Source organism: Myotis lucifugus, unplaced genomic scaffold (assembly GCF_000147115.1).
Source record: "Myotis lucifugus unplaced genomic scaffold, Myoluc2.0 scaffold_373, whole genome shotgun sequence".
In the NCBI taxonomy this organism is placed as follows: domain Eukaryota; kingdom Metazoa; phylum Chordata; class Mammalia; order Chiroptera; family Vespertilionidae; genus Myotis; species Myotis lucifugus.
Genome location: NW_005871421.1, coordinates 694,377 through 716,836, shown reverse-complemented (window position 1 = coordinate 716,836; position 22,460 = coordinate 694,377). Strand labels below are relative to the sequence as shown.

Sequence of the window (22,460 nt, the reverse complement as noted above, 5' to 3'; positions counted from 1 at the left end):
CAGCGCCCCCTCTCCAGCCCCAGGCCTCCCGCATCTCCTCAGCAGCCCCCACCCTGTCCCCTCCATCTCTTTCCAGGGGAAAAAGCTGTAAATCAAACAACAGAGGAAGCAGAGGCCCATCTCCAGAGACCCGAAGCTCTGCTCCGGCCTCTCACAGGCCGGCCCAACTGCACGGCTTGCCATGTGCTCACCCCACGCAGCGCCCAAGAGACGGGAAGCCTGAACCCCCTCCTTTCCTTCCCTCCGCAGCTCCCTCCAGCCCTCAGCTCTTCTCTCCTTCCCTCCTTCTGCACACAGCACCCCAGGGTGCCAGAAAGCATGCTACCCGAGCTGCTTTTCATTTTACAGCTGGCAAAACTGAGGCCCGAGGGGGGGAGCAGCTTTGCCTCATGAGTGCAAGGCAGAGCCCACAGCCTCTCTCTCCGTACCACACCAGCTGGCCTCAAGGGAAGCCCCCCACTCCCGTGTGGTGGGGAGTCTTACCTCCTTCCCCAGCCCCAGGTGTCGAAGCCTCGGCTCCAGAGAGAACATGAGCTCCCCGCAGGTCTGCCAGAGGCCCCTGACTTCTCCTGGGTGCTGCTGAGCGGCCTTACTCCCCAGGATCACGCGTTCCAGCTTCTCCTGCCGGGGAAGGAGTCCATTGGCCTGGCCACACTGCCCAGACCTGCCCCTGGAGCCTCCACATCACCCCAAGCTCTCATCCCACAACATAAGACCCCCAGCGACCGATGGGCCAGCAGCACTGGCAATGCCCGAGAAACGTCGAGCCTCGGGCCCTACCCGAGACTTCTCTACCAGAAGCTGCATTTCTATAAGATCGCCAGGCAGTTCGTGTGCACGGGAGGGGCCGGGAGCCCTGGTGCAACAGCTGCCTTGGCCCCAGGTGGGCCCGAGCCCCAGTCCCAGGGAGGGACTCCCCGTGCCAGCAGGCTTCGTTTTTGCAAGCACCTAAGAGTTCCCAGAGCACTTCCACATCCTCCCCTCGCCCACCCCCTGGGTCAGCACGGCCAGGAGGAGGCTGCAGCACCCAGCGAGGCTGGGTGGCTGACCGAGGTCATGCAGATGGCAGTGACAGGGTGGATGCTCCGCTCAGGGCCCCGAACCCACCCCACTGGCCCCAAAATCCCGACCTTCCCCAGTCCCCCCTCAGCTCACCTTGGGCAGGTTGGGCACAAACTTGGTGTCGCCAAAGGACTTGTAGTTGCCCATGTTGGAGTAGACCCCCGCGGCATAGACCAGGAACGCCTGGGGGGAGGTGGGCATCAGACACCTGGAGGCACAGCCGCCCCACCCGGGGAAGTTCCCTCCTGAGATGGTAACACCCAGAGGAACCAGTATGGGTGAGGCTGGGAAATCTGGGGGCAGGACCCAGGTCCCGGAAGGCCCCCACCTGGCCCCAACATACCTTCACAGACCGATCTTCACACACCCACTGTCCCTCCAAACTGGTCTCAGCAGCACCCAAACATATCCAGGTGCTCACCCACCTTTGTCCCCACTATGCCCAGCACCCTCTCAGCCACCTGTGGCCATCCCATATGACCTCAAAGCCCAGTTTAAACACCGCCTCCTTGTGCAGCAAACCTGCTGTCCTCTGCCCCCAACCTGGCCGGCAGCTAGCTGGCACCGGCAGCATCCACTGTTAGGGCTGGAGCGGTATTGGTCATCTACTCTATGGCTTTTGCTGGCCCAAAACAGTCTCCCTTCCTCCGGCCCCAAATCTCACATCTCCCTTCACCCAAAATACATTTACAACTAACCCAAGTCCATTTTCAAATAACACTATACGCTTTCCTGGGTGGTAGCAGTACCTTATAATAAAAAAAAATAATAATCCTAATTCCCGCCTTCCCTCCCTTGTGTCATTGTTGTCATTTATCTCACTTATACGTAACATACGTACGTTTTATTTACATACAGACAGACACATGTAATTGAATACACTGTTGCCATGATTTTGAACAAATTGCTCTCTCTTAGATCCATGAAGAATCAGAAAAAACAAGCTTTTATTTTACCTTCACTTATTCCTTCTCCAATGCTCTTCCTACATCACCAATGTAGAGATGAGTTTCTGACCTATATCCTTTCCTTCTCTCTAAAGAACTTCTTTGAACATTTCCTGCAAAACAGGTCCACTGGCGACACATTTCTCAGTCATTATTGTTCCCGATTTCCTTCTGTTCTCTCCTCCTTCTGATATTCCCATTACATAAATTTATGCCTCTTATAGGTGTCCCACAGTTCTCGAATATTCTGTTCTGACCCCACCCCACCCCCATCTTTTTTCTCTTTGCTTTTCAGTTTTGGAGGTTTCTATTGAGATATCCCCAAACTCAGAGATTCTTTCCTCAGCAGGGTCCCGTCTCCTAATGAACCCCTCAAGGGCATTCTTCTTCTTTACAGTGTTTCTGAGCTTCAGCAGAGTCTGCCCAGGGTTCTTCCTTAGAATTCCCACCTCTATTTGCATTGCTCATCTTCCTTCCACGTGGTCTACTTTATCCATTAGAGCCCTTAACATATTAATCATAGTTGCGTCAACTCCTAATCTGAGAAGTACAACATTCCTGTCATATCTGAGTCCGGTTCTGATGTTTGCTCTGTCTTTTCAACCCATGTTTTTTGCCTTTGGTATGTTTTGTAAATTTATTCTTGATAGCCAGATATGATGCACTAGCTAAAAGGAGCTGCTTGCTGTAAAGAGGGCTTCAGGAATGTGGTGGTAGGTTTGGGGGCAGGGAAAGCATTCTATGGTCCCACGATCAGGTCTCAGTCTTTTACTTTTTTTTATTTTTATTTATTTTAAAGGTCTGACTTGTTTTTTTGTTTTGCTTTTTAAAAAATATTTTTACTGATTTCAGAGAGGAAGAGAGAGGGAGAAATAGAAACATCAATGATGAGAGAGAATCATTGATCGGCCGCCTCCTGCATGCCCCCTACTGGGGATGGAGCCTGCAACCCAGGCATGTGCCCTGACCCGGAATCCAGCCGTGACTTTCTGGTTCATAGGTTGACGCCACAGGGCCAGGCAGGTCTGTCTTTCAGTGAGCCTTTGCCTCTGGACTGAGAACCTCACATGAGCTTCACAGTTCTACGTCCCTGACTCCCTCTTGGGTGGGACGGGATGGCTAGAGTGGGCTGGAGCCAGTTATTTCCTTTCCCCCAGGTCAGTCATGTTCTGACAAAACCCTTCCATAAGGCTCTGGCTAAACAGTTTCTCCTGAGGGCAGTGTTAAGAACAGAATGTTTAGCACATTTCAAAAATGGCTCCTTCTCTCCTCCTCCTGCAGGAACCACGAGGGGCTTTACCTCGGAGATTCATTCTGAGAACTAGGTCAAGATCCTGGAGGTAAAATCTCCAAGAGTGTGGGGATCCCCCTCCCACCCCCCCCCCCTCCATATGACTGGGTCCCTCTGGAGTTTTTAAAGCTCAGAGTTGTCCACACTGAGCAAGTCGCCAATTTCAGCTCAGGTTTTTCTCCCCCAGCACTGGTTCCAGTGGAGGTTTCTGCTCATGAAGTTTTGCTCTGATAAGTTGTAATTCTCTGTCCTGCCTGCCTCTCTCCAATTTGGGGAACAAGAGTTTGCCCTGTGACCTCACTTTACCCAGTGATCTAAGAAGAGTTGCTGACTTTCAGTTTGTCCAGCTTTTTAGCTTGTCATTAGGACAGACTGGAGACTTCTAAGCTCTTTACATGCCGGGCCAGAAACTAGAAGTCATGATTTCCTTTTTCAGTTAAGTCTATTTGAGGTGAGTTTCTGCTTTTTACAAACAAAGGAATCCCACCGGAAATAGGAGTACTTGAGCAGCGCTTTTCCATTTATAAGCAGTTCCCCAGCTTTTAGCTCTTTTAATGAGTGAATCAAGGCCTAGAGATGGGACGTGATTACACAAAGGTTGAAAAAGATAGAAGAAACCGCCTGGGCCTCAGCTCAGAGATAAGCAATCCAACCCCTTTATTTTACATCTAGAAACACAGGCCACAGCCTCATATATTCTTGGTGAAGCTTTTTTAGAAGATGACTTACCAGCACCGACCAACGGTAACTGTACCGAGTCTTTGCCCTGGCGATTCTACTCCTAGAAATAGATCCTACTCACCCACGTGCACAGATATGCTCACTGTGGTACTGTTTATAGAACTGGGAACAATTAACGTCCAGCAATAAAGAAAAGATCATATTGATTATAGTGTACACTGCTGTGGAATGCTTCGCAGCCAATAAAAAAGAATGAGGTGGATTTCTATGTATCCCATGAAAAATTTCCAAGACATGGTGTTCGGTGAAAAAAGCAGGGCTCAGAGGAACACAGAGAAAATGATCTCATTTATGTAAAAGAGAAAATAAGGAACTGAGAGTGGGAGTCTGTGGGAGTCTGTGGTACAGAGGGTTGAAAAGGCTGTCCTCAGTGGTTACCTCTGGGAAAGACACTGAGAATGAGTGATCTCTGCAATACATTAAGAATGCATTCATGTATTATTTGGCCAACCAACCCACAAACAAACAAAAACCAGGGACAGGAAGAATATTTTGCCCAGGGACTGGTCCACACACAGACCTGATTCCTACCCTGGCCTCATTCCTCTACCATCTCTGAATCTCCAGCTGTTCTCTTTACTCACAATCCTGTTACAATCACTGCAGCCAAACTTTATCTTGGAGGCAGGTCACCACAACTCTAAGAGGTATAGACTACCCTTGTGCATATTTTGCAAACGAGAAGACTGAGGCTCCAGTATTTGTAATTTTGGGTCTTGATCCAAAGAGAGAGAAAGACCTTTATCCCCCTCCTTCCTGGTCCCTCACACTCAGAGACCATTTACGAAATGCAGGTTGGCCTGAAAGAACTGACCTGGTACTCCTCCTCGGTAAGGCCCTCAGCCAGGGCGTGCTGGCGGAGCTCATCCGGATCCTGGGCACGGAAGAGGCGGCTGAGCAGGGCATAGATGTAGGGGGCCTCCGGGGAGGTCTGCAGCAGCACAGCCAGGCCTCCATACCAGGCGGCGCGTGACAGGTGGTGGGCATAGAGGCGCTCTGTGGGCGACAGCAGGCGGAAGGCCTCGCGGCAGTCCAGGCTAGACACGCCGATGTCATTGGGCAGGATGTACTGGGTGTCCGCCATGGGTCCTGCTGAGAACCATTGCCATCATCACAGCTGTCATTTACACCACATCAACTGCACCCCTGGCTCTGCACTCGCATGATTTCATTTAATTCTCCCCAAAGCCCATGAGGAAGGAAATGCCATTGTACCCATTCACCAGATATGCTCACTGAGGCTCCAAGAAGGTTAGGTGACTCACCCAGGGAAATTACAAAATACATTGGTGGGCCATATTTGGCCTGTGGCCCCTCAGCCTTAAATATTGAATCCAACTACCTAGTCTTACAGATGGGGAAACTGAGGCCCGGAGAGGTTAGGAGCTGTGCCCAACAACACAAGGGAAGGGTCAGAAGCAGAGACCTGCATTTCTAGACGCCCAGCCCACATCCTTCTCTGACTACCCGCTCCTCCTGACCTCCTGGCCTTCAAAATTCTCCTGCAGGTTCTTCAGTTCCACTCACCCCTTGTTCACAAGGACAGAGCCCCAGGCTACCGGCTGGAAGACCCAGTTCCAGTCCTGGCTCAGTCCCAGACTCCTAAAATCAAGTCAACTGTTTCACTTTTCTGGGCCTCGGTTTCCGCCTCTGTACAAGGGGGGGGGGGGGGGGGGGCGCGGGGAAGGTGGTAACAACCCCAACCTCACCAGGTGGGCGTGCAAATTAGATAAGGTCACCGCTGACGGAATGTACCTACAGCAGTTAATGCTTTTCCTTTTCCTCTCTCAGTGCTCGCAGGATCTGCCCCCTGCATCCTGCTGCTCTCTCCCTGTGCTCGGCCGGGGGAGCTACAGAGCCACCCAAGTTCGGCGCTGGAAGAAAACTCACTTTTTACAGATACGGAGGCTGAGGCTTAGCGAGACCAAGTAACTTACCAAGATCTCACAGCCTGTAGGCACCCAGGGGTCTCTCAACCCAGAACATTCTCACACCGTCCTCCCGCCCTGGCGGGTCAAGTGTCTCCAGCATCCCCGGCCGCCCCGATGCTCCGCCCCAAAAGCACAATCGCCCAGGTTCTGCAAGGGGCGTTAACCCTTTGCTGCCAGGGGCATTCCTCGGCTCGGGGCCTCGATGGCTTTAGAAGGGGTACCGGATGCGGGGGGAGAAAGGAATGGTCTTGCACCCGGTCCAGATTCGCCCTGTCCCCCGAGGATGACACATTATGACCCGACACCCAGGCGCCGCGCCTCACCTGCTGCCGCGGCTCCGATCGCAAACTCACTTCCTGCTTCCGGCTCCCCCATTCATTGGGGCTCCGCGAACTCCTCCCCCGCCGGCCAATTGTCGGGCCTCGGGACCCAGATGGGCGTCACCTCCAGCCAATAGGAGCGCCGAGGCGTGCTCCGCCGGCCTGCCGGCCGCCCGCTTCCCGGTGCTTTGGGGTCGCGCGGGGGTTGGGGGTGGGGACCCTGCGGCCTTGGCCTTTTGTCCGTAGGTGGTGCTCGCGCCGGGGCGGGAACCCGCGCGGCGGGCCTGGCCGCGGCCTGGCGCCGGCAGACCGGGCTGACCAGGTCCCCGCTCCGGGCGGGGCGGCATGGTGTAGCCGACGGAGCGCCAGGGATCTCCACTCCCCGCCCCACACACAGCCCCGACCCGATCTCCTTTGGGGTTTTCCCGGTTCCCGACCTCAGCTCTCTGCAGGTGGAAGCCTGCACCACGGGGAGGACGCGGCTCCCCCGCCCTCGCTGGATTCGATGGCCAGTGGGTGGAGATTCTTTGGAGTCGGCCAAGCTCTCCCAGCAGAACACACCGGCTGCCGGCGAGCAGGCTGCAGCCTGGGTTCGGATGGTCCCACCCGTGCCGGCACCACCACCGACTCACCATGGGCCGGAAGGGTGGTGGCGGCAGCCGCTAAACATCTCTGAGCCTCATTTTTTTAAGCACAAGGAAGCGAGGGGCCTGGCAGTTTCTTGCTGCTTGGCGGGCGCCTGGCGGATGAGAAAGCCGCCTGCGACCTAGAAAGGCTGACCAGGGCGGAGCCGGGCCTGAGACCCACCTTGTATGTCTGGATGGTCTCACTGGAGTAGGGCCTGGGTGGGGCACAGCCCATGAAAGTGCCTGGGGCCCAGCTGGGACCTAGGGGAGTATTGTGAGGGCCCCGATCAGAGTGGAGGCGGAGTCAGGCCATCTGAAGTGAATCTGGCCTCCACCGCCTACCGGCTGTGTCCTTGGTTGGGTCGCTTTACCTCTCTGAGTGTTGGCAGAAAAACTGGGCTGATACTTGTTTCCACTCTGAGGGATGTCAGCTTCAGTGAAGTGTGGACTGGTTAGTGCTGCCCCCTAGTGTTGTGCAGAGAGGATGCAGGAGAAGGGGGCACCTGAAATCCACATCCCCTCCTTGCCTGTCTTGGCTTTGCCACACGTCTTGCCCCAAAGCAACATCTGCCCAACGTGAGCACCAGCTGCTTGTTCAGAAAGGTGCCCAAGCTCTGCTTGGCACAACAGTGCAACTGTTCGCGCTGATGATGATCATAGGAGGAGCTCAATAAATTGGTCTATGTCCTTAGGAATGACACCCTTCTTTCTTGTGCCTCATTTTCATGGTCTTTGAGTATAAAATCTTTCTTCCTGACGGGGGTGGAGTTGAAATGTACACCAGTAAAGGAGGTGCTGTCCACTGCCACCAGTGGGCAATTCAGGCCAAAAAAAGACCCCAGTACCCCTGGGAGCCTCAACAAGCTGCCTTTTTCTGATCCTAGCTACTCCGAGCCTCACTGGGGTCCTGTACTAGCAGCTGGACATGGAGGCTCTCATTTAATTTTGCAAAAAACCTTGAAATAGGATATCATTATTTTACCTATTGTACAGATGGGGAAACTGAGGCTAATAGGTTCATCGACTTCCCTAAGGCCATCTAGCATGTCCTCCGGTGTCCCTGAACTGGGATTCAGCCTTCCTCAGACTCCACCTGCCTCAACACACACACACACACACACACACACACACACACACACACACCTGGAGTCCTGACTGTCCCAGCCTTGTCTCTTCTCATGGGAATGAAGAAGAGACGGGTGAGGAAAGAACATTAAGTACCTACTGTATTACAGGTACCCTCCATAATTCACAACCACCTGGTGACGGGACTTTTATTCCATTTAACAACCGAGGAAACGGAGACTCCAGGAGTGGAAAAGGGCAGAGCTGGGCCCAGACCAGGGCTGTCTGATCCCCTCCACCAACACTTCTGAGTTCTCCTTGGGGTTGTGCCTGTGCCCGTTGCTCATCTCTCTTCCAGAGTCTGAGATTCCCTGCTAGACCTGGGACCAGGATGTTCCCATCTGGTTCCCAACCGGGTCGAGAGAAAACCACTGGGTAGAGTTGGATTCCTAGTGCTGTGTGTGTGTGTAGGAGCCGCCATGCTCCCATACCCCTCCCAGCATCCCCAGCGGGGCTCCCCTACTCTGGCAGTGTGATGCTCTGGAGGCAAGGCTGATCACATCCCCCTCTCACCACTCATGGGGGCCCTCTGTCCTCTCAATAGCCCCAGGTCGGGTCTCTGTGCTCCCACTGTCTGTGCGGCCTGGGGCGGCCGTCCTCCCCCCCCCCCTGGCCCCCCAGGAATCTGCACTCCCTAAGACAGCCATCTTCCACTGGGGATGATGTCCAGGTCAGGCTTGTATTCAGAGCCTCTTCTTCAGGTTTTTATATCTCCAGAACCTCTGTCTACCTGTTGCCCTAGCTCACTCCCCCTAGAGCAGCGGTCACCAACCTTTCGGACCTCACGGACCACCGGTTGGCAACCGTTGCCCTAGACATAGTCTGGGGACAACCTCAGCAGCACCTCCAGCTTGTCTTGGCTCTCAGGGATCCGATTCAGATTGGCCTCCATGGCAACCACAGCCCACCAGGCCCCAGTCCAATGTCCCCACCCTCTCTCCTCTTTTCTGCCCCCTCCACACCCGGCCCATTTTCCGGGCCGCACCTGTGCCAGGCTGCTCCCCTCACCTGGGCTGCCCTCCCCACGGCTCCCACCCAGTTCAAGGAAAGCAGCACCGTGTAATGGAGAAGAGGGCAGGCCCTGCGTCCAGGCAGGCAGCCGTGGGCGGGAATCTGACCTGGCCACTTCCTAGCAGCGGGACGTGGAGCACGTGCCTTAATCTGCCCATAAATAGGAATGGTAACACCTCCCTCCCTGGGTTCCCAGGAGGATTAAATACCCGAACCTCTGAGAAGCAGAGCCCGATGCCTGGTGAGTGATCGATGAACATAGTTATTATTATCATTAGCACAGTGCGGGGCACAAGTGGGCATTCGGGAATGGTAGCCCTTATATCACAGCCAAAGCTCTGGAACTGCGAGTCCTCTCTCCTCCCTCGGCTCCTGACTGTCCGCAAATGAGGTTCCGAATCCTCCATCCAGCATCTTCCCTGTCAGCACAGCCCCAACCTCCTGCCCTCCGGGAGCCCCGGCTCCAGCCACTCTGAACCCCACTCAGTTCCTGCGTCCTTACCTCTGAGCCTGTGTTCCCTCTCCCTCCTGCCAAGGGCACCCTCCCCTTCCTGTGGGGGATCCCTGAGCTCCTATGCCACCTCCCCTGTGACCCTCCCTCACTTTTCCACCTGCCAGTGAGACCCGCACTGCAGCCTCTGGTAACTCTCCGACCGGGCACACAGGAAGCCATGCTGTCATTCGGCAATGCGGTCTGTCGTCCACTAGGCTGTGTACTCCACCAGGCAGGGACCAGGCCTGATTGTCTTTGTGTCCCCAGAACCCACCTGGCATGGAGTCCAGCCCACAGTGGTATCAGCAGAGGCTGGTCCCAGCCTGCCGCCCGCCTGGAACTCCGTCAGGGGCTGGGGCACGGCACACATGCGGGACACGTGGGGTTGGTGAGGGCAGCTGAGCAGCAAGGTTTACAGAACCCCACGGCAGCAGCAGGGGGAACAGCTGAAGCTGGGTCAGCAGGCTCCGGGCACAGCCAGCCTAAACTGGGGGTCAGGGGCCCAGGGCCCTTTCACTCCCCCAGTGGCACAGTGTAGGCGGCGTGATGTGAGACACCCCAGGAGGGGTCAGGGATGGGGGTGGGCTTTCTCCCATCAGGCCAGGACAGAGCTGGTGCTGAGGACCCCGTCATTCTGGCTGGAGTACGGGCCTCAGGAACACCTTTGGGTGAAAAGGGGAGGGGCACAGCCCATCCGATGCGTCCACGTGGTGTGGATAGGTGCCAGCAGGTAGAGTCCCACATGCAGAGCTCCCTCTAGGCTGCAGGAGGTGGGGGACCTGGGTGGGCAGGTGGGCGAGGCAGCAGGGGGTCCTGGGAGCCTAGTCCAGCGGTCCCTGGAAAATGAGGCGGACACAGCCATGCTCGCCGGTGAGCCAGGCCCCACAGAAGGGGCAGGCGGCATGGAAAGCGTGCGTGCCATGGGGCAGCGGTGTCTGGGCCCAGTAGCGGGCAGTCTTCTCAGAGCAGACATGGCCGCAGGGTGCAAAGGCGTGGCTGGGTGGTCCGGGGTCCAGACAGAGGCCGGCCTCCTGGCCGAGCCACAGGGGCACATAGGGCCCCACGAGACGGCAGAGAGGACACTCGCGCTCCTGGGGACCCCGCTCTTGCCGACAGCCCCAGCCGTGGTAGCCGTGGACATGGCCGCAACGAACGTAGACCCAAGGCTGCTGCTTGTCAGGCGCCGTGCGGCCCCGGGCGGGGCTGGGGAAGGCCAGGGTGCTGAGGCCCACGGGGCACTGGGGCCGCGCGGCGTTGGCTTCCTGCCGCTGGGCCTCCAGCTGCTTCAGCGTGGGCGCCCGCAGCAGCCCCGCCGGCGTGCGCCACAGCAGCGTGGCCCCACACAGGTCGATGAGGGAGCCGTCCTGCAGCACATTGGACTCGTTTTCCACCTGCCAGGGGAGCAGAAGGGCCTGACTGCCCAAGAGGCCCCCACGCCCCTACCATCGGGCAGCCATCTCCCCGGACTAGCCACCCATCCATCCCACAGAACCTCCCTGGAGAGGGCACCCTGGACTGTCAGAGCAGGCTGGCGGGAGGGGGTGTGGCTGGGACAGAGAAGGGGAGGGTTGGGGCAGAGGAGGGGGGAGGACCGAGAAGCAGGCAGCACCATCTCAGAAGGAGGGCTGGCAGGTGCTCCCAGGGTCCCTCACTCAACAGTGTGGGCCTTGGTTACCTCATCCATCAAATCAGGTCTGGACCCAAACGGAGTTTTCCCAGGCTCCCCCCTAGTGGCAGAGGCAGGAAACTCTTCTATTACTGGGGACTGAGCTCACAGCAGCTGTCCCAAAGGCTGGGTTAAAGCCCGGACTCTAGAGCTAGACTGCCTGGGTGTGATTTCTGGCCTCACCAGTTACTAAATCTGTGTGCCTGGTGGAGTAACTCGACCTTTCTGTGTCTTCACTTCCTTACCCTCCAGATGGATTCCACTTTCCTGTATGTCAAGTGGTTCTCATGAGTCAATCAATGTAAACTGGAACGTGCCTGGAACTCAGCGAATGGTAGTGACACATTCGCGTGCGTAATTTTTAAAAATAATGTTTCCCCAAATCTCCCAGTAGAACTGATGCTCTGGAAAGATAAGCCACGTTTTCCCTTGAGGTTTTGCATTTCCTTGCCCGACACGCTCATACCCAGAAGGAGCTCTGCGTTGCCCATTGAGGAACTTGGCCACGTGACCTCTCCCAGCTCCTAACGTTAGCTTCCTATCCGGACCACATGGAGCATTCGCTGTCACCTGCGTCAGAACTACTCCATAGGCCCTCCCGCTGGGAGAGGATAGTAAAGCTAAACCCGTCTGAATGTGACAGACACGTTACCAACTGCCAACACTTTAGGCTGTAAACTGCTCACACATGGGCCAAGCGTCACTCTCATAAGAGCGTGTGATTTTGTTCTGCTGCTGGCATCCTCTAAGCCAGCGGTTCTCAACCTGTGGGTCGCGACCCCTTTGGCGGTCGAACAACCCTTTCACAGGGGTCGCCTAAGACCATCCTGCATATCCGATATTTACATGACGATTCATCACAGTAGCAACATCACAGTTATGAAGTAGCGACGAAAATAATTTTATGGTTGGGTCACAACGTAAGGAACTGCATTTAAAGGGCCAGAAGGTTGAGAACCACTGCAAGCCATTTGGTACTGCATGGCGTGCCTGTGTGTGCTCCACTTCCTTGACCGCCAACAAGGGTGGTGCTTGGGGACGTTAGCCTGGTCCCCTCTGTGCAGCAAGCGGCACCTGGAGCCTGTTGGGGCTCCCTCGTGCAGGAGGACTGGAGACCACCTCCTGGCTTGGGCAGGGGGACGGGCAGATTTGGAGATCCCAGGAAGGATGACTGCGCGGGGAGGGAGGGAGGGGACAGACCACCTACCAGCTTCCCCCGCTGCTGTGCCGAGCGGCTGTCCCTCAGAGTATAGACGTTCCCACAGACTGAGATCTCCCGCCAGACACCTGGGGCCGAGTCCTCAGAGAAGCCGCCCGCTGGGTGCATCACCAGGACCCCATTGGTGGTTAAGCCGTCCATCAGGCCATCGGGGGTCCGCCATTTGGCTGCCCGCTCCTGGGACCACACGTGGGATCAGACCACACCCTCAAGTGGCCCCCCAGCAGGTCATGAGCCAGGGGGGCTGTCCCTCTATCCTCAAGGTCACAGGTAGCCCAGAGGGGACTAACGTTGGCGCTGCCTGACCTTGGACGTCATCTGACCTCTCTGAACCTCACTTTGCTCATTGGTTAAGTGGGGTGCTAAGCCCTGCACAGGTCAGAGTTATGATTACTGAGGGCTGGTCCATCACCCCAGGATGCTGCCCCTCCCCAGCCTACCCCACAGCTCACTCTCAGATGAAGCGCTGGGCCCTGCCTGGGGCTCACTCACTCCAAGGAAGATGTTGCTGGAGGCATCGAAGCCGGCGGCATAGATGCGGGCAGTATAGGGCGGCCGGCGGTCACACAGGATGCGGCAGGCATAGCGGGAGATGGTGCTCTGGGGAGAGGGGCCCTCGGTCACCCCTCCTCCAGGAGACGTGTCTGTTACCACAAAGTCGATCATGTTCTCTGTGGAGCGGCCGATCTGTGAGGAAGGGGAAGGCAAGCACAGGGATGCCGTGTGTACAGGTCCATCCCCCGGCTTCCCACCCCCGGGGTTCCTGGTAGCTGCTCTGCATGCAGAGTCACCAAATAATGAGGGGGCAGCACCATCTCAAGTCCCCGGGGAGCTCCAAGTCCAGTTGCTAAGGTCCAGGGCTTCGCCCTCACCTCCCCCAAAGCTCTGGGGAGCATCCCCCTCAATAAAAACTGGCCGATTTGCTGACTGCACAGTGAAAGGGTGATAGCCATGGTCTGGAAGTGCTCACATATTAGCAGAACTAATGAATCTGTAGTGTTTACTATATGCCAGGCTCCTGGCTAAGCATTTTCTGCGCCATATCTCAGTTAATCTTCCCAATAACTCCTCGGGCGGGTACTATTCTGGGCCCCACCTGAGCGATGAGGTAAGCAAGGCCTGGAGAGCGTAGGTGACTCTTTCTCAAAGCCACCAAGCTAGTAAGCAACGGAGCTGGGATCCGAGCCAGGTGGATCGGATCCTCCCTTCCTCTCTGTGACTCTCACACGGCACTCTGAACCCCTAAACTGTATGTCCTCCCACAGCTGGGGCGTCCGGTCTGGGGTTTGAATCTTGATACAGCGACGACCTGCTGTGTGACCCTTGCTGGGATGTCCTGCTTCCTCATCTGAAGAGAGGTCAACTGCACTAAGGCCCCCAAAGCACCTTCCCCAGGGCCTTCGGTCCCCAGCCTCCCCCTGGAAGGTGTGTAGAGCCGACCATTGAGGCTGGTGGCCAGGAGGCCTGCAGAAGGGCCTGAGCATACCTGGAACATGTCTGTGTCACTGTCATGTGTGTATTCGACTATGACCGAATGGCTCCGGGACAGTGTGTACGAGATGCTGTGCTGGCCCCGGTTACTCAGTGCCTGGTGGGGGGAAAGAAGAGTGAGCGGCCATGAGAAGGGTGAGCCTTTGAACTAGAAGCTGGGGCCGAGGCCAGCGGCCACTCCCGGGGAATGGTGGTTCTACCCTTTGCAGAGGTGTGAGGCGCAGCCAGCACTCACACAGGTTACCTTCTGTGCTCGCTCCAGTCACCCCAACCAGGAGACATGGTTATCACTCCCATTGTACAGCTGAGGGAACAGCAGCTCAGAGAGAAGAAATTGGCCTAGTCATGGAGCAGGAAAGAGCAGAGCCCCGATTCTAACCCAAAGGCTTTTCCTTTGTCATTGCTGTGTGACTCTCATGTCCCCTCTCTGACCCTGGGCTGCCTCTAAAATTAGCCCTCGCTGGTTTGGCTCAGTGGATAGAGCGTCAGCCTGTGGACTGAAGGATCCCTGTTTCAATTCCAGTCAAGGGCACATGCCCAGGTTGCAGGCTCGATCCCCAGTGGGGGGCATGCAGGAGGCAGCCAATCAATGATTCTCTCTCATCATTGATGTTTCTGTCTCTCTCTCCCTCTCCCTTCCTCTCTGAAATCAATAAAAAATTTATTAAAAATAAAATAAAATAATGCTGCCCGGCTGGCGTGGCTCTGTGGTTGAGTGTTGACCTATGAACTAGGAAGTCACGGTTTGATTCCCAGTCAGGGCACATGCCCAGGTTGCGGGGTAGATCCCCAGTGTGGGGCGTGCAGGAGACACCTGATCAATGATTCTCTCTCATCGTTGATGTTTCTATCTCTCTCTCCCTCTCTCTGAAATCAATACAAATATTAAATAAATAAATACATAATGCTGCTAACTGTCCAGTGGATGGCGTCTGGTGGTGAAGGAAATGCTTCGCAAACTGGAAAGAACGGTGCACCCTGCAAAGGCTCTCCCACCAGCGCCATTTCTCTGGCAGCCCAGGAGGCAATGAGTAAAGACACAGTGAGCTCTGGGCTCCAGTGGGGTGTGGGCAGCAAGGGCAGGACCGCTACCCGGGTCTGCTGGGAGAAGCTGCTTGCCTTGGAGACGAGCGGCGTGGAGATATGGTGCATGACGTCTGGCTTCACTCCGTTGGCATGTGGCCTGCGGTTCAGTGCCAGGCGGCTTCGCCGGCGGCCCTTGTCCCCACTGGATAGACAACCGTTGTAGCTGTGGATATGGGGAGGTAAGCAAAGGTTGCAGGGAGAGAGATACAAGTGAGCCTTTGAGAGACTAGTAGGAACTGCCAACTTCTGGACGGATCCTACCTTAATAAACAAGCCCTAGGACCACCTGCAACCAGAAGACCCTACTGATCAAAGTGGGGCCTTTCGGGAGCGGACTGGGTCAGAACACCTTGAAAGGATTTTTCATTCAATTAACCAGTGATTCCTGGCCCCCTGAGCCGTTGCCCGGCCAGGTGCTGGGCACTGGGGTGGCATAAGTGATGAACCACAGGTCAGTTCTATGCCCTAGTGGTGGCAGAGGGGGATCCTCAGCTTTTCAAGGAACCTGGGTGCCACCTGTCATGACCCAGGCACAAGTCAAGTGCACTACAAGCCCAGAGGCCGGAGAAGGGAATTCTGGCCCCAGGATCAGGTTTCTAGGAGAGAGCACACCTCTGCTGGGCCTTGAAGAACTGGAAAGGAGTCACCTTTAGCAAACTGCCATTTATGACACCACAGTACTACTGGAAACCAGAATGAAAGAAAAAAATAGACCCACAATGCCACGCCCTCCATACAGCCATTCAATCAAATTTCTACCTTCCTTTCCAGCTCTTGTCCGGAGGGAATGATGTGGAAAGCAAGGATGGGGTGAGTCACAGACTTGATTGCTGCCACGTACTGGAGCCTCCCATGTTCCTGGTGCTTCATTAATTACCTAATGGAACCTGCGCGATGTCCTGCCAAGCAAGTGTCTTTCTTCCCATTTTACAAATGAGGAAAATTGAGGCTCAGGGAGGTAAAATGACTTGCCCGAGGTCCCAGGCCAATAAGTGAAAAAGTCTAGATTTGAACTCGGGTCTGACTCCAGCCTCTCCTGCAGAAGCCCTTTTCGAGGTAAGGCTCATCGTAAGCAATGGCCCTGAGGCTGGCAGAGCTTGATGAGATCAGGGCATGGTGACTCAGGTGGTGAAGTGCAACAGGAGAAGATGAGGTTCGTGGAAGGGCCCAGAAAACCAGGCTGAGGAGTCTGGCCTTTAGTCTGTAAGCAGTGGGGAGCAATGGATGGTTTGACAGGATGAAGAGCCGCCAAATACAGCCAAGGACCACTTGATCAGAACCTTCTAGGAGCTTGTTAAAATACAGATTCCCTGGCCCTACCCATGGAGATGGTGATTCTGTAGGTGTGGGATGGGCCTGTCACTGGCCACTTTCCATGTGTTCTCCAGGTGGCTCAGATGTACAGCCAGTATGGGCTTCAATGCTCAGCATTGAACCACCAGCTGTCAAGAGGACCTGACCCTAGGTCTGCGCTCTCCCCCATCACTGGTCTCACCTCCATCTGCAAAGACAGCCCTGACTTTGGAACACCAAGCAGCTGCTATTCTAAGGCAAGCACCCCTGAGAGGGGCATCACTCTTACCCTTGTAAGCTCCTCCCACATATGGGGTGGGACAGTTCAGGACACAGGCTGGGGTTCAGAAGGCCTAGCTGAAATCCTGGCTTGTCCATTTATCACATGACCTCTGTAAAATGGGGCTAATTTATCAGGGGCTGCCTGTGGGTTCATTGTGAAAACTAAATGAGATAAAGCATTTAAAAATGCTTGCCACAGAGTTTGGCATATATATAGCAGACCCTTAATAAATGTTAGCTATTATTATTGTTAAAAGCACATGGGCCTGGCCGGTGTGGCTCAGTGGTTGAGTGTTGACCTATGAACCAGGAGGTCACGGTTTGATTTCATGCCCAAGTTTCGGGGTCCATCCTCAGGAGGGGGCATGCAGGAGGCAGCTGATCAGGGATTCTCTCTCATCATTGATGTTTCTCTCTCTCTCTCTCTCTCTCTCTCTCTCTCTCCCTTCCTCTCTGAAATCAATAAAAAAAAAATTTTAAAGCACATGGCATGTGTATGTCAACAAACAGTAGCCAGTATTATTTCTACAAAATCATCATAATGATAATATAGCTTCTCGGATATTTTCTTCAGGGCAGATGGCAGAGAGAAAGGCCAGAAGGAAGTATTCATGGGGGAGAAGGAGGGATCTGTGTCTGGGGGGAAAGCAAAGTGGTTGTTGCAGGGATCCTGACCAGGCAGAGACCAGGAAGTCTACCCAGCCACCAACTCACATCACTTCCTCTCTTCTGGCCTCAGTTCTCTCATCTGTAGCGTGAAAACCAGCCGTGGCTTTAGTGAAAGTGCACTAGACCTAGAGTAAGAAACCTGGATCCAAATCCCAGCCCTGCCACTTACCAGCTGTGTGCCCTTGGACCAGTCACTTCCCCTCTCTGAGCCTCGGTTTCCTCACCTCCTTCCTCACAGCATCTTTGTGAAGATTGAAATGAAATAATGTCCATGAAAGGGCTTGGCACAGGCCTGCCTCTCAGAACACTTGATACGTGCCAAGCACTGTTCTACGTGCTTTACAGCAATCACCTTATTTCTTCCTTCCAACAACCCTCTGAGGTATTATCATCATCCCTATTTGTAAAAGGGGAAAACGGAGGCAGAGGGAAGTTAAACAACTTGCAGAGGCAGGATTTGAACCAAGCAATTTTGATAGAGAACCAGAGTTCTTCACCTCAAACTACACACTCACAAGGTGGTTCATGAAAGGCAGCTGTGTTACTTTTTTCTGATCAGAAACAGGTGGGTAGCTAAGAGTTGTCTTCGTAATTTATGAAAAATGGGAAGATAAAATAACAATTATGAATTGAGTGGGTTTGGTCAACTCTGTCTCTCAGCTGGGAAGGTGAGGAAGGACAAAGAGCAGAAGGTCATAGACGGGGAGGACTGGGGCCCTTGGTTTGGTTGCCCTGCAGGGAGCCTGGTGCCCCACCCCACCTGGGCCAGGGACGCTCACCCCAGGACGATGAGTTCGCCATACTTGATGGGCTCCTCGCCTGGCTGCACATCTTCACCAGAAGAGAGGATGCAGGAGCCCTGGCTCCCAGGGTGCTGGAGGTCTGAGGTTCGGGGGGACCCCACGTCGGGGTTTCCTTCCAGCACCATTCTGGGCAAAATGGGAGAGGAGAAAAAGAATTTTGTAGCCTCCCATCCCATCCCCCCTCAATGCCAGCTCTGGCCTGCTGCTGGGCCACCTAGGCTAATGCCAGAATGACCTTTCACCGCCTCTGTTGCTATGGCAACCACTTCACCTCTGCCTCTCCTAAACTGCCCTGGGTTGCTGGGATACCAGGGAAGGGAGTTGATAGGTGGAATGGAACCAAGAGGGAGAAGCCCACAGAGGATGGGAAAATTTGGTGGGGTCGGAGGGGTGAACTAACTTGGGATGGCCAGAGGCTTCTTTTTGGCCAGGACCCCAGTCTGGGATGTTTTTGGAAGAAGCGTACCCCAGGAGTTGGGGGTCCTTAACTCCTCATCTCAGACTTGGCTCCTGGGTTTAGCTCTCAGCCCCAGGACCTTCCTTCTGGCAGGTTATTGGAATCTGTCCTTTTTAATCTTTCCGCCTCTTCGCAGGTCTGGCCTCTGTCTGTCTGCTTTCTCAATGACTCTCCGTCCTCCCCGCCTCTGTCCTTTTCACCACCTCCCTTCCCACCTTCTTCCCCATCTCCGCCCGTTTGTCCACCTCCACTTCCCTATCCATCTGCCTCAGCCTGTCCATCTTGGCCTCGCCCTCTGGCCAGGCCTCTGGACCCATCCCGGGTGCGCGCCCCCTTCCTCCCTCAGGTGTCTGTCTGCAGTCCCCGGGCTGTCTGGGTCTCTGGAGGCCTGTGGGGGCGGCGCTCCCCCCTCCAGCTACGGCTGCAGCAGAGCCCATCTCCGCAGGAAGCCTGTTTGGAAAACACCCGCGCAGGAGGGGCTGCGCCGGGCAGGCCCGCGCCCCGCACCCGGGCCAGGCACAATGACGGCCCAGCGCATACGCAGATACACGCCCGGGGCCCCTCCACACAAACACGCGCGTGCACGCACAGTCCCGCACACCCCGAGCCCCGCGAGCAGAACCAGGACCGGCGCAGAGCCAACCCTGGTCCCGCGACAGCAGGCGCGAGCGCCCAAACAGCCACAGGCGCTCGCCCTCGGACCCACTCCCCCTGCCGCCCCCAGACATGCAAACACGCCCCCTGCACCCGCCAGGGCCCGCCCGGCGCAGCCCCCGCCCCCTCCGCCCAGGCGGCCTCACCTGGCCGCGCTCCGGGGTCCGCTCTGCACCGATCCCTCCGCACCTCGACTCTGCTCGGCCCCGGGGCCGCTGCGGCGGGATGGGCCCGGCCCGTGGCGGCTCCGCGTTGCCTCGTCACGTGGACACCCGGGTCCGAGGGAGGGGGACCAGCGCGCACCTCCACGCTCCACCTCCCGTCCCGATGCCCCGCCCCTGGCCCGCCTCCAGGAAAGCCCCGCCCACTCTAGACTCCGCCCCTTGCGGCGAAGTTTAGCCCTAATGACCTGAGCACCGCCCCTTCCTGGAAGACCACGCCCCCTCTGACCCCGCCCCCTGCACTGGAAGTCCCAGTCGCCGCTGTCTCAGGAACTCCGTGGACTACCGTTGCGGGTTCGGCGACTCCCTGGCAGCCTAGTTCGGGCTACCCAGATCCCGCCCTTATTTCTGGGGATTTCCCGGGTCCCCCCAAAGACCTGGGCGCCCCCTCCTCCACCGCAGTCTGGGCAGGAGGCCCCTCTCCCCACATTAGTCCAGGGGCTCTCTTTCCCCCGCCCCCCCACACCCACCTTCTACTTGGGGAAGCCGCAGAATTAGAGGAGAGAGCTGGAGCGGGAAGGAGAGGGAGAAGGAAAATACTAGAGGAGGCGGACGGGGGGGGGGGGGGGGGGGGGGGGAGAGTTGTGCGTCTGCAGGGAGGCCGCGGAAAGCCGCTATGTCGCAGACCTTTTCTTCCAGCCCAGCCCGGCCCCTCTCTTCTCCCTGGGTGACTTCTGGCCCCTCTGGACCCCCTGGTGCCCAGGAACACCTCCCTCCCGCCGGCTGGCACGCACACACCAAGCGAAATGCCACAAAAGGGATGGAGGGCCCACAACCCCTTGCGGGCCTTGGCGCGAAAGATATCTCATCTATGGGCCTGCACAGGTAGCTATCCACTGTACTTTGAGCAAAACAAGCCTTTAATTTCTGGGAGGCAGGCACGATAATCACCTGTTTTACGGATGAGAAAACAGATTTACAAACTTGGTCACGGTTATTCTGCTAGAAAGGAGACAGGAGTGGATTTCAGCGGTGTGATTCCAAAGTCTGGACTCCTAACTTCCTTACCTGTGATAACTGGGAGAGGCAGGTGGGCTCAGAGCAGGAGAGGCCCAGAGACGCATCAGATGAGATCCCTTTAGGTCACTATCTCTCAGTATGTTTGGAGCCATAATCAAGAAATGGGGGGCGCTTAGAGGATGGATTCTTAACCTGCATCTTTGGAGTGAGTGTGTGCTCCATTGCAGAAATCAAACAAGGTTGCACAGAGGAAATGGCCTTTGGCCCTGTCGTGAAAGGTACGTGAATTTGCCCACAAAATCCTGGAGGGAGCATCCTCCCCCCACCCCAACTTGTTGCTTGTGAAGCTCCCAGTGTCTGAGACCACCTGGGCCCCACCATGTTCACATCCCACTGACTCCCCCACCAAAAATAGCCGAGGATACCAACTGCTTTGCCATCTGTTCCGGGGCCCTCTGTCAGATGAGACAAGAAAGCCGCAGACAGCAAGTCCTTTAGGGACAAAGGCACTCGTTGATCAGAAGGAAACACCACTGAGCAAGCTGGACTGCTGGGCTGCCAGCAGCAGGTCATGCAAATCCTGCACCACAAGACAGCCTCCCTCCCTGAATGCCTACAGTATGCCCTCTCCCATGCCAGGTAGGCACAGCTCCATTAGGACATAGGGACAGCCTCACTCCCCTTTGCACTCCCAGCTTCTAGCACATTGTCTGCCAGAGCAGGCCCAGTGAACGTGTGCTGGGTTACTATTAGATACCTCAGTTTACAACTGAGAAAAGTGAGACTCTTTTTTTTTTTTTATTTTTGGCAACGGGGAGATACACAGCAAGTTAAGTATAGAGCTGAGGTTTGTCCAGAGCCCAGTGCTACCACCCAACACCAGGAAGACAGTGATTTCTCCTGCCATAGAGTGCTGGAATCAACGAGGATCAGAGCTGCATGGTGGGCACAGCCAGACCGTAAGGGGCCTCCAGAAGCCTGAGATGGGACTGATCCCAGCACTGTCCACATAGGGGAGAAGAAGGGACAGCTGGATACCACCAGCAGACACAGATGCCCAAGTTTCAGCCTTGGTTTCTGGCTCTAACTCCCATGTTCTATGCCAAGAACTCCAGTTTCTTAATCTCTCTATCCTCAGTATCCTTATTTATAAAATGGAAATAATTTAATATCTACCCGTAGTGGGATAAAAACTTGCAGTATTCAAAAGGGGAAGGCTGGGGAACATCTGTAATACCAATAATTTTTAAAAATGCAGTAGCCCTGGCTAGTTTGGCTCAGTGGATAAAGCATCGGCCTGTGGACTGAAAGGTCCCAGGTTCCATTCCGGTCAAGGGCACATGCCTGGGTTGCAGGCTTGATCCCCAGTGGGGGGCGTGCAGGAGGCAGCCGATTGATGATTCTCATCATTGGTGTTTCTATCTCCCTCTCCCTTTCCCTTCCTCTCTGAAATCAATGAAAAAATATATTTTTTAAATGCAGTATTGTTCTGAAATCCCTTTGTTCAGCCCCTCCCTTCTATCTAGATCTTAACCCTATTGCTTCAAAAAAGGGGGGGAGACAAAGAGAGGAACAAGATACAAGTTTATTCCTTTTTTTTTTTTAACTAAAATTGTTTATTTTTTTAAAATATATTTTATTGATTTTTTTACAGAGAGGAAGGGAGAGGGATAGAGAGTCAGAAACATTGATCAGCTGCCTCCTGCACACCCCCTACTGGGGATGTGCCTGCAACCAAGGTACATGCCCTCAACCGGAATCAAACCTGGGACCCTTTAGTCCCCAGGCCAACGCTCTATCCACTGAGTCAAACCGGCTAGGGCTGTTTATTTATTGATTTTTAGAGAGAGGAAAAGAGAGAAGAACAGAGAGAGAAAAATAGAGACTCTGAGGCTAGGCTGGGCTCTGGCCGCCGGGACCTCGCTCGGAGAGCCGAGCTTGGACAGAGCCTGTGAGGCCAGCCTGGCCTTGTGGGCCTCTCTCACAGTCTGAGCAGAGTCCGAGCACTGCTTTCACACTATAAGGAGAGACTTGGAATTCCAACAGAGATCGTAAGCCATTTACTCTCTGGCTGTTACAGAAAAAAATCTTGCTAACCTCTCTCTGATCTAG

General features: G+C 55.3%; 1 protein-coding gene across 19 annotated transcripts in view; it reads right to left on the bottom strand.

Annotated features, from left to right (window-relative positions):
- LOC102437639 (E3 ubiquitin-protein ligase pellino homolog 3) overlaps window positions 1-19,472 on the bottom strand; it is a 33,853-nt gene extending 14,381 nt beyond the window's left edge. Inside the window, exons 1-10 of one of the 19 annotated variants that reach the window (XM_023765066.1) lie at window positions 19,314-19,465; window positions 18,033-18,182; window positions 17,606-17,650; window positions 17,423-17,494; window positions 15,043-15,172; window positions 13,919-14,020; window positions 12,885-13,119; window positions 4,856-5,130; window positions 1,156-1,245; window positions 484-621 (exon numbers count right to left, since the gene is read on the bottom strand). In XM_023765066.1, the coding sequence (XP_023620834.1) occupies window positions 484-621; window positions 1,156-1,245; window positions 4,856-5,130; window positions 12,885-13,119; window positions 13,919-14,020; window positions 15,043-15,172; window positions 17,423-17,494; window positions 17,606-17,650; window positions 18,033-18,181 (1,236 nt within the window). In that variant the 5' untranslated portion in view covers window position 18,182; window positions 19,314-19,465. The other 18 variants (XM_023765067.1, XM_014467005.2, XM_023765068.1 and 15 more) reach the window with 18 other exon arrangements.
- Window positions 19,473-22,460: the final 2,988 nt, after the last annotated feature.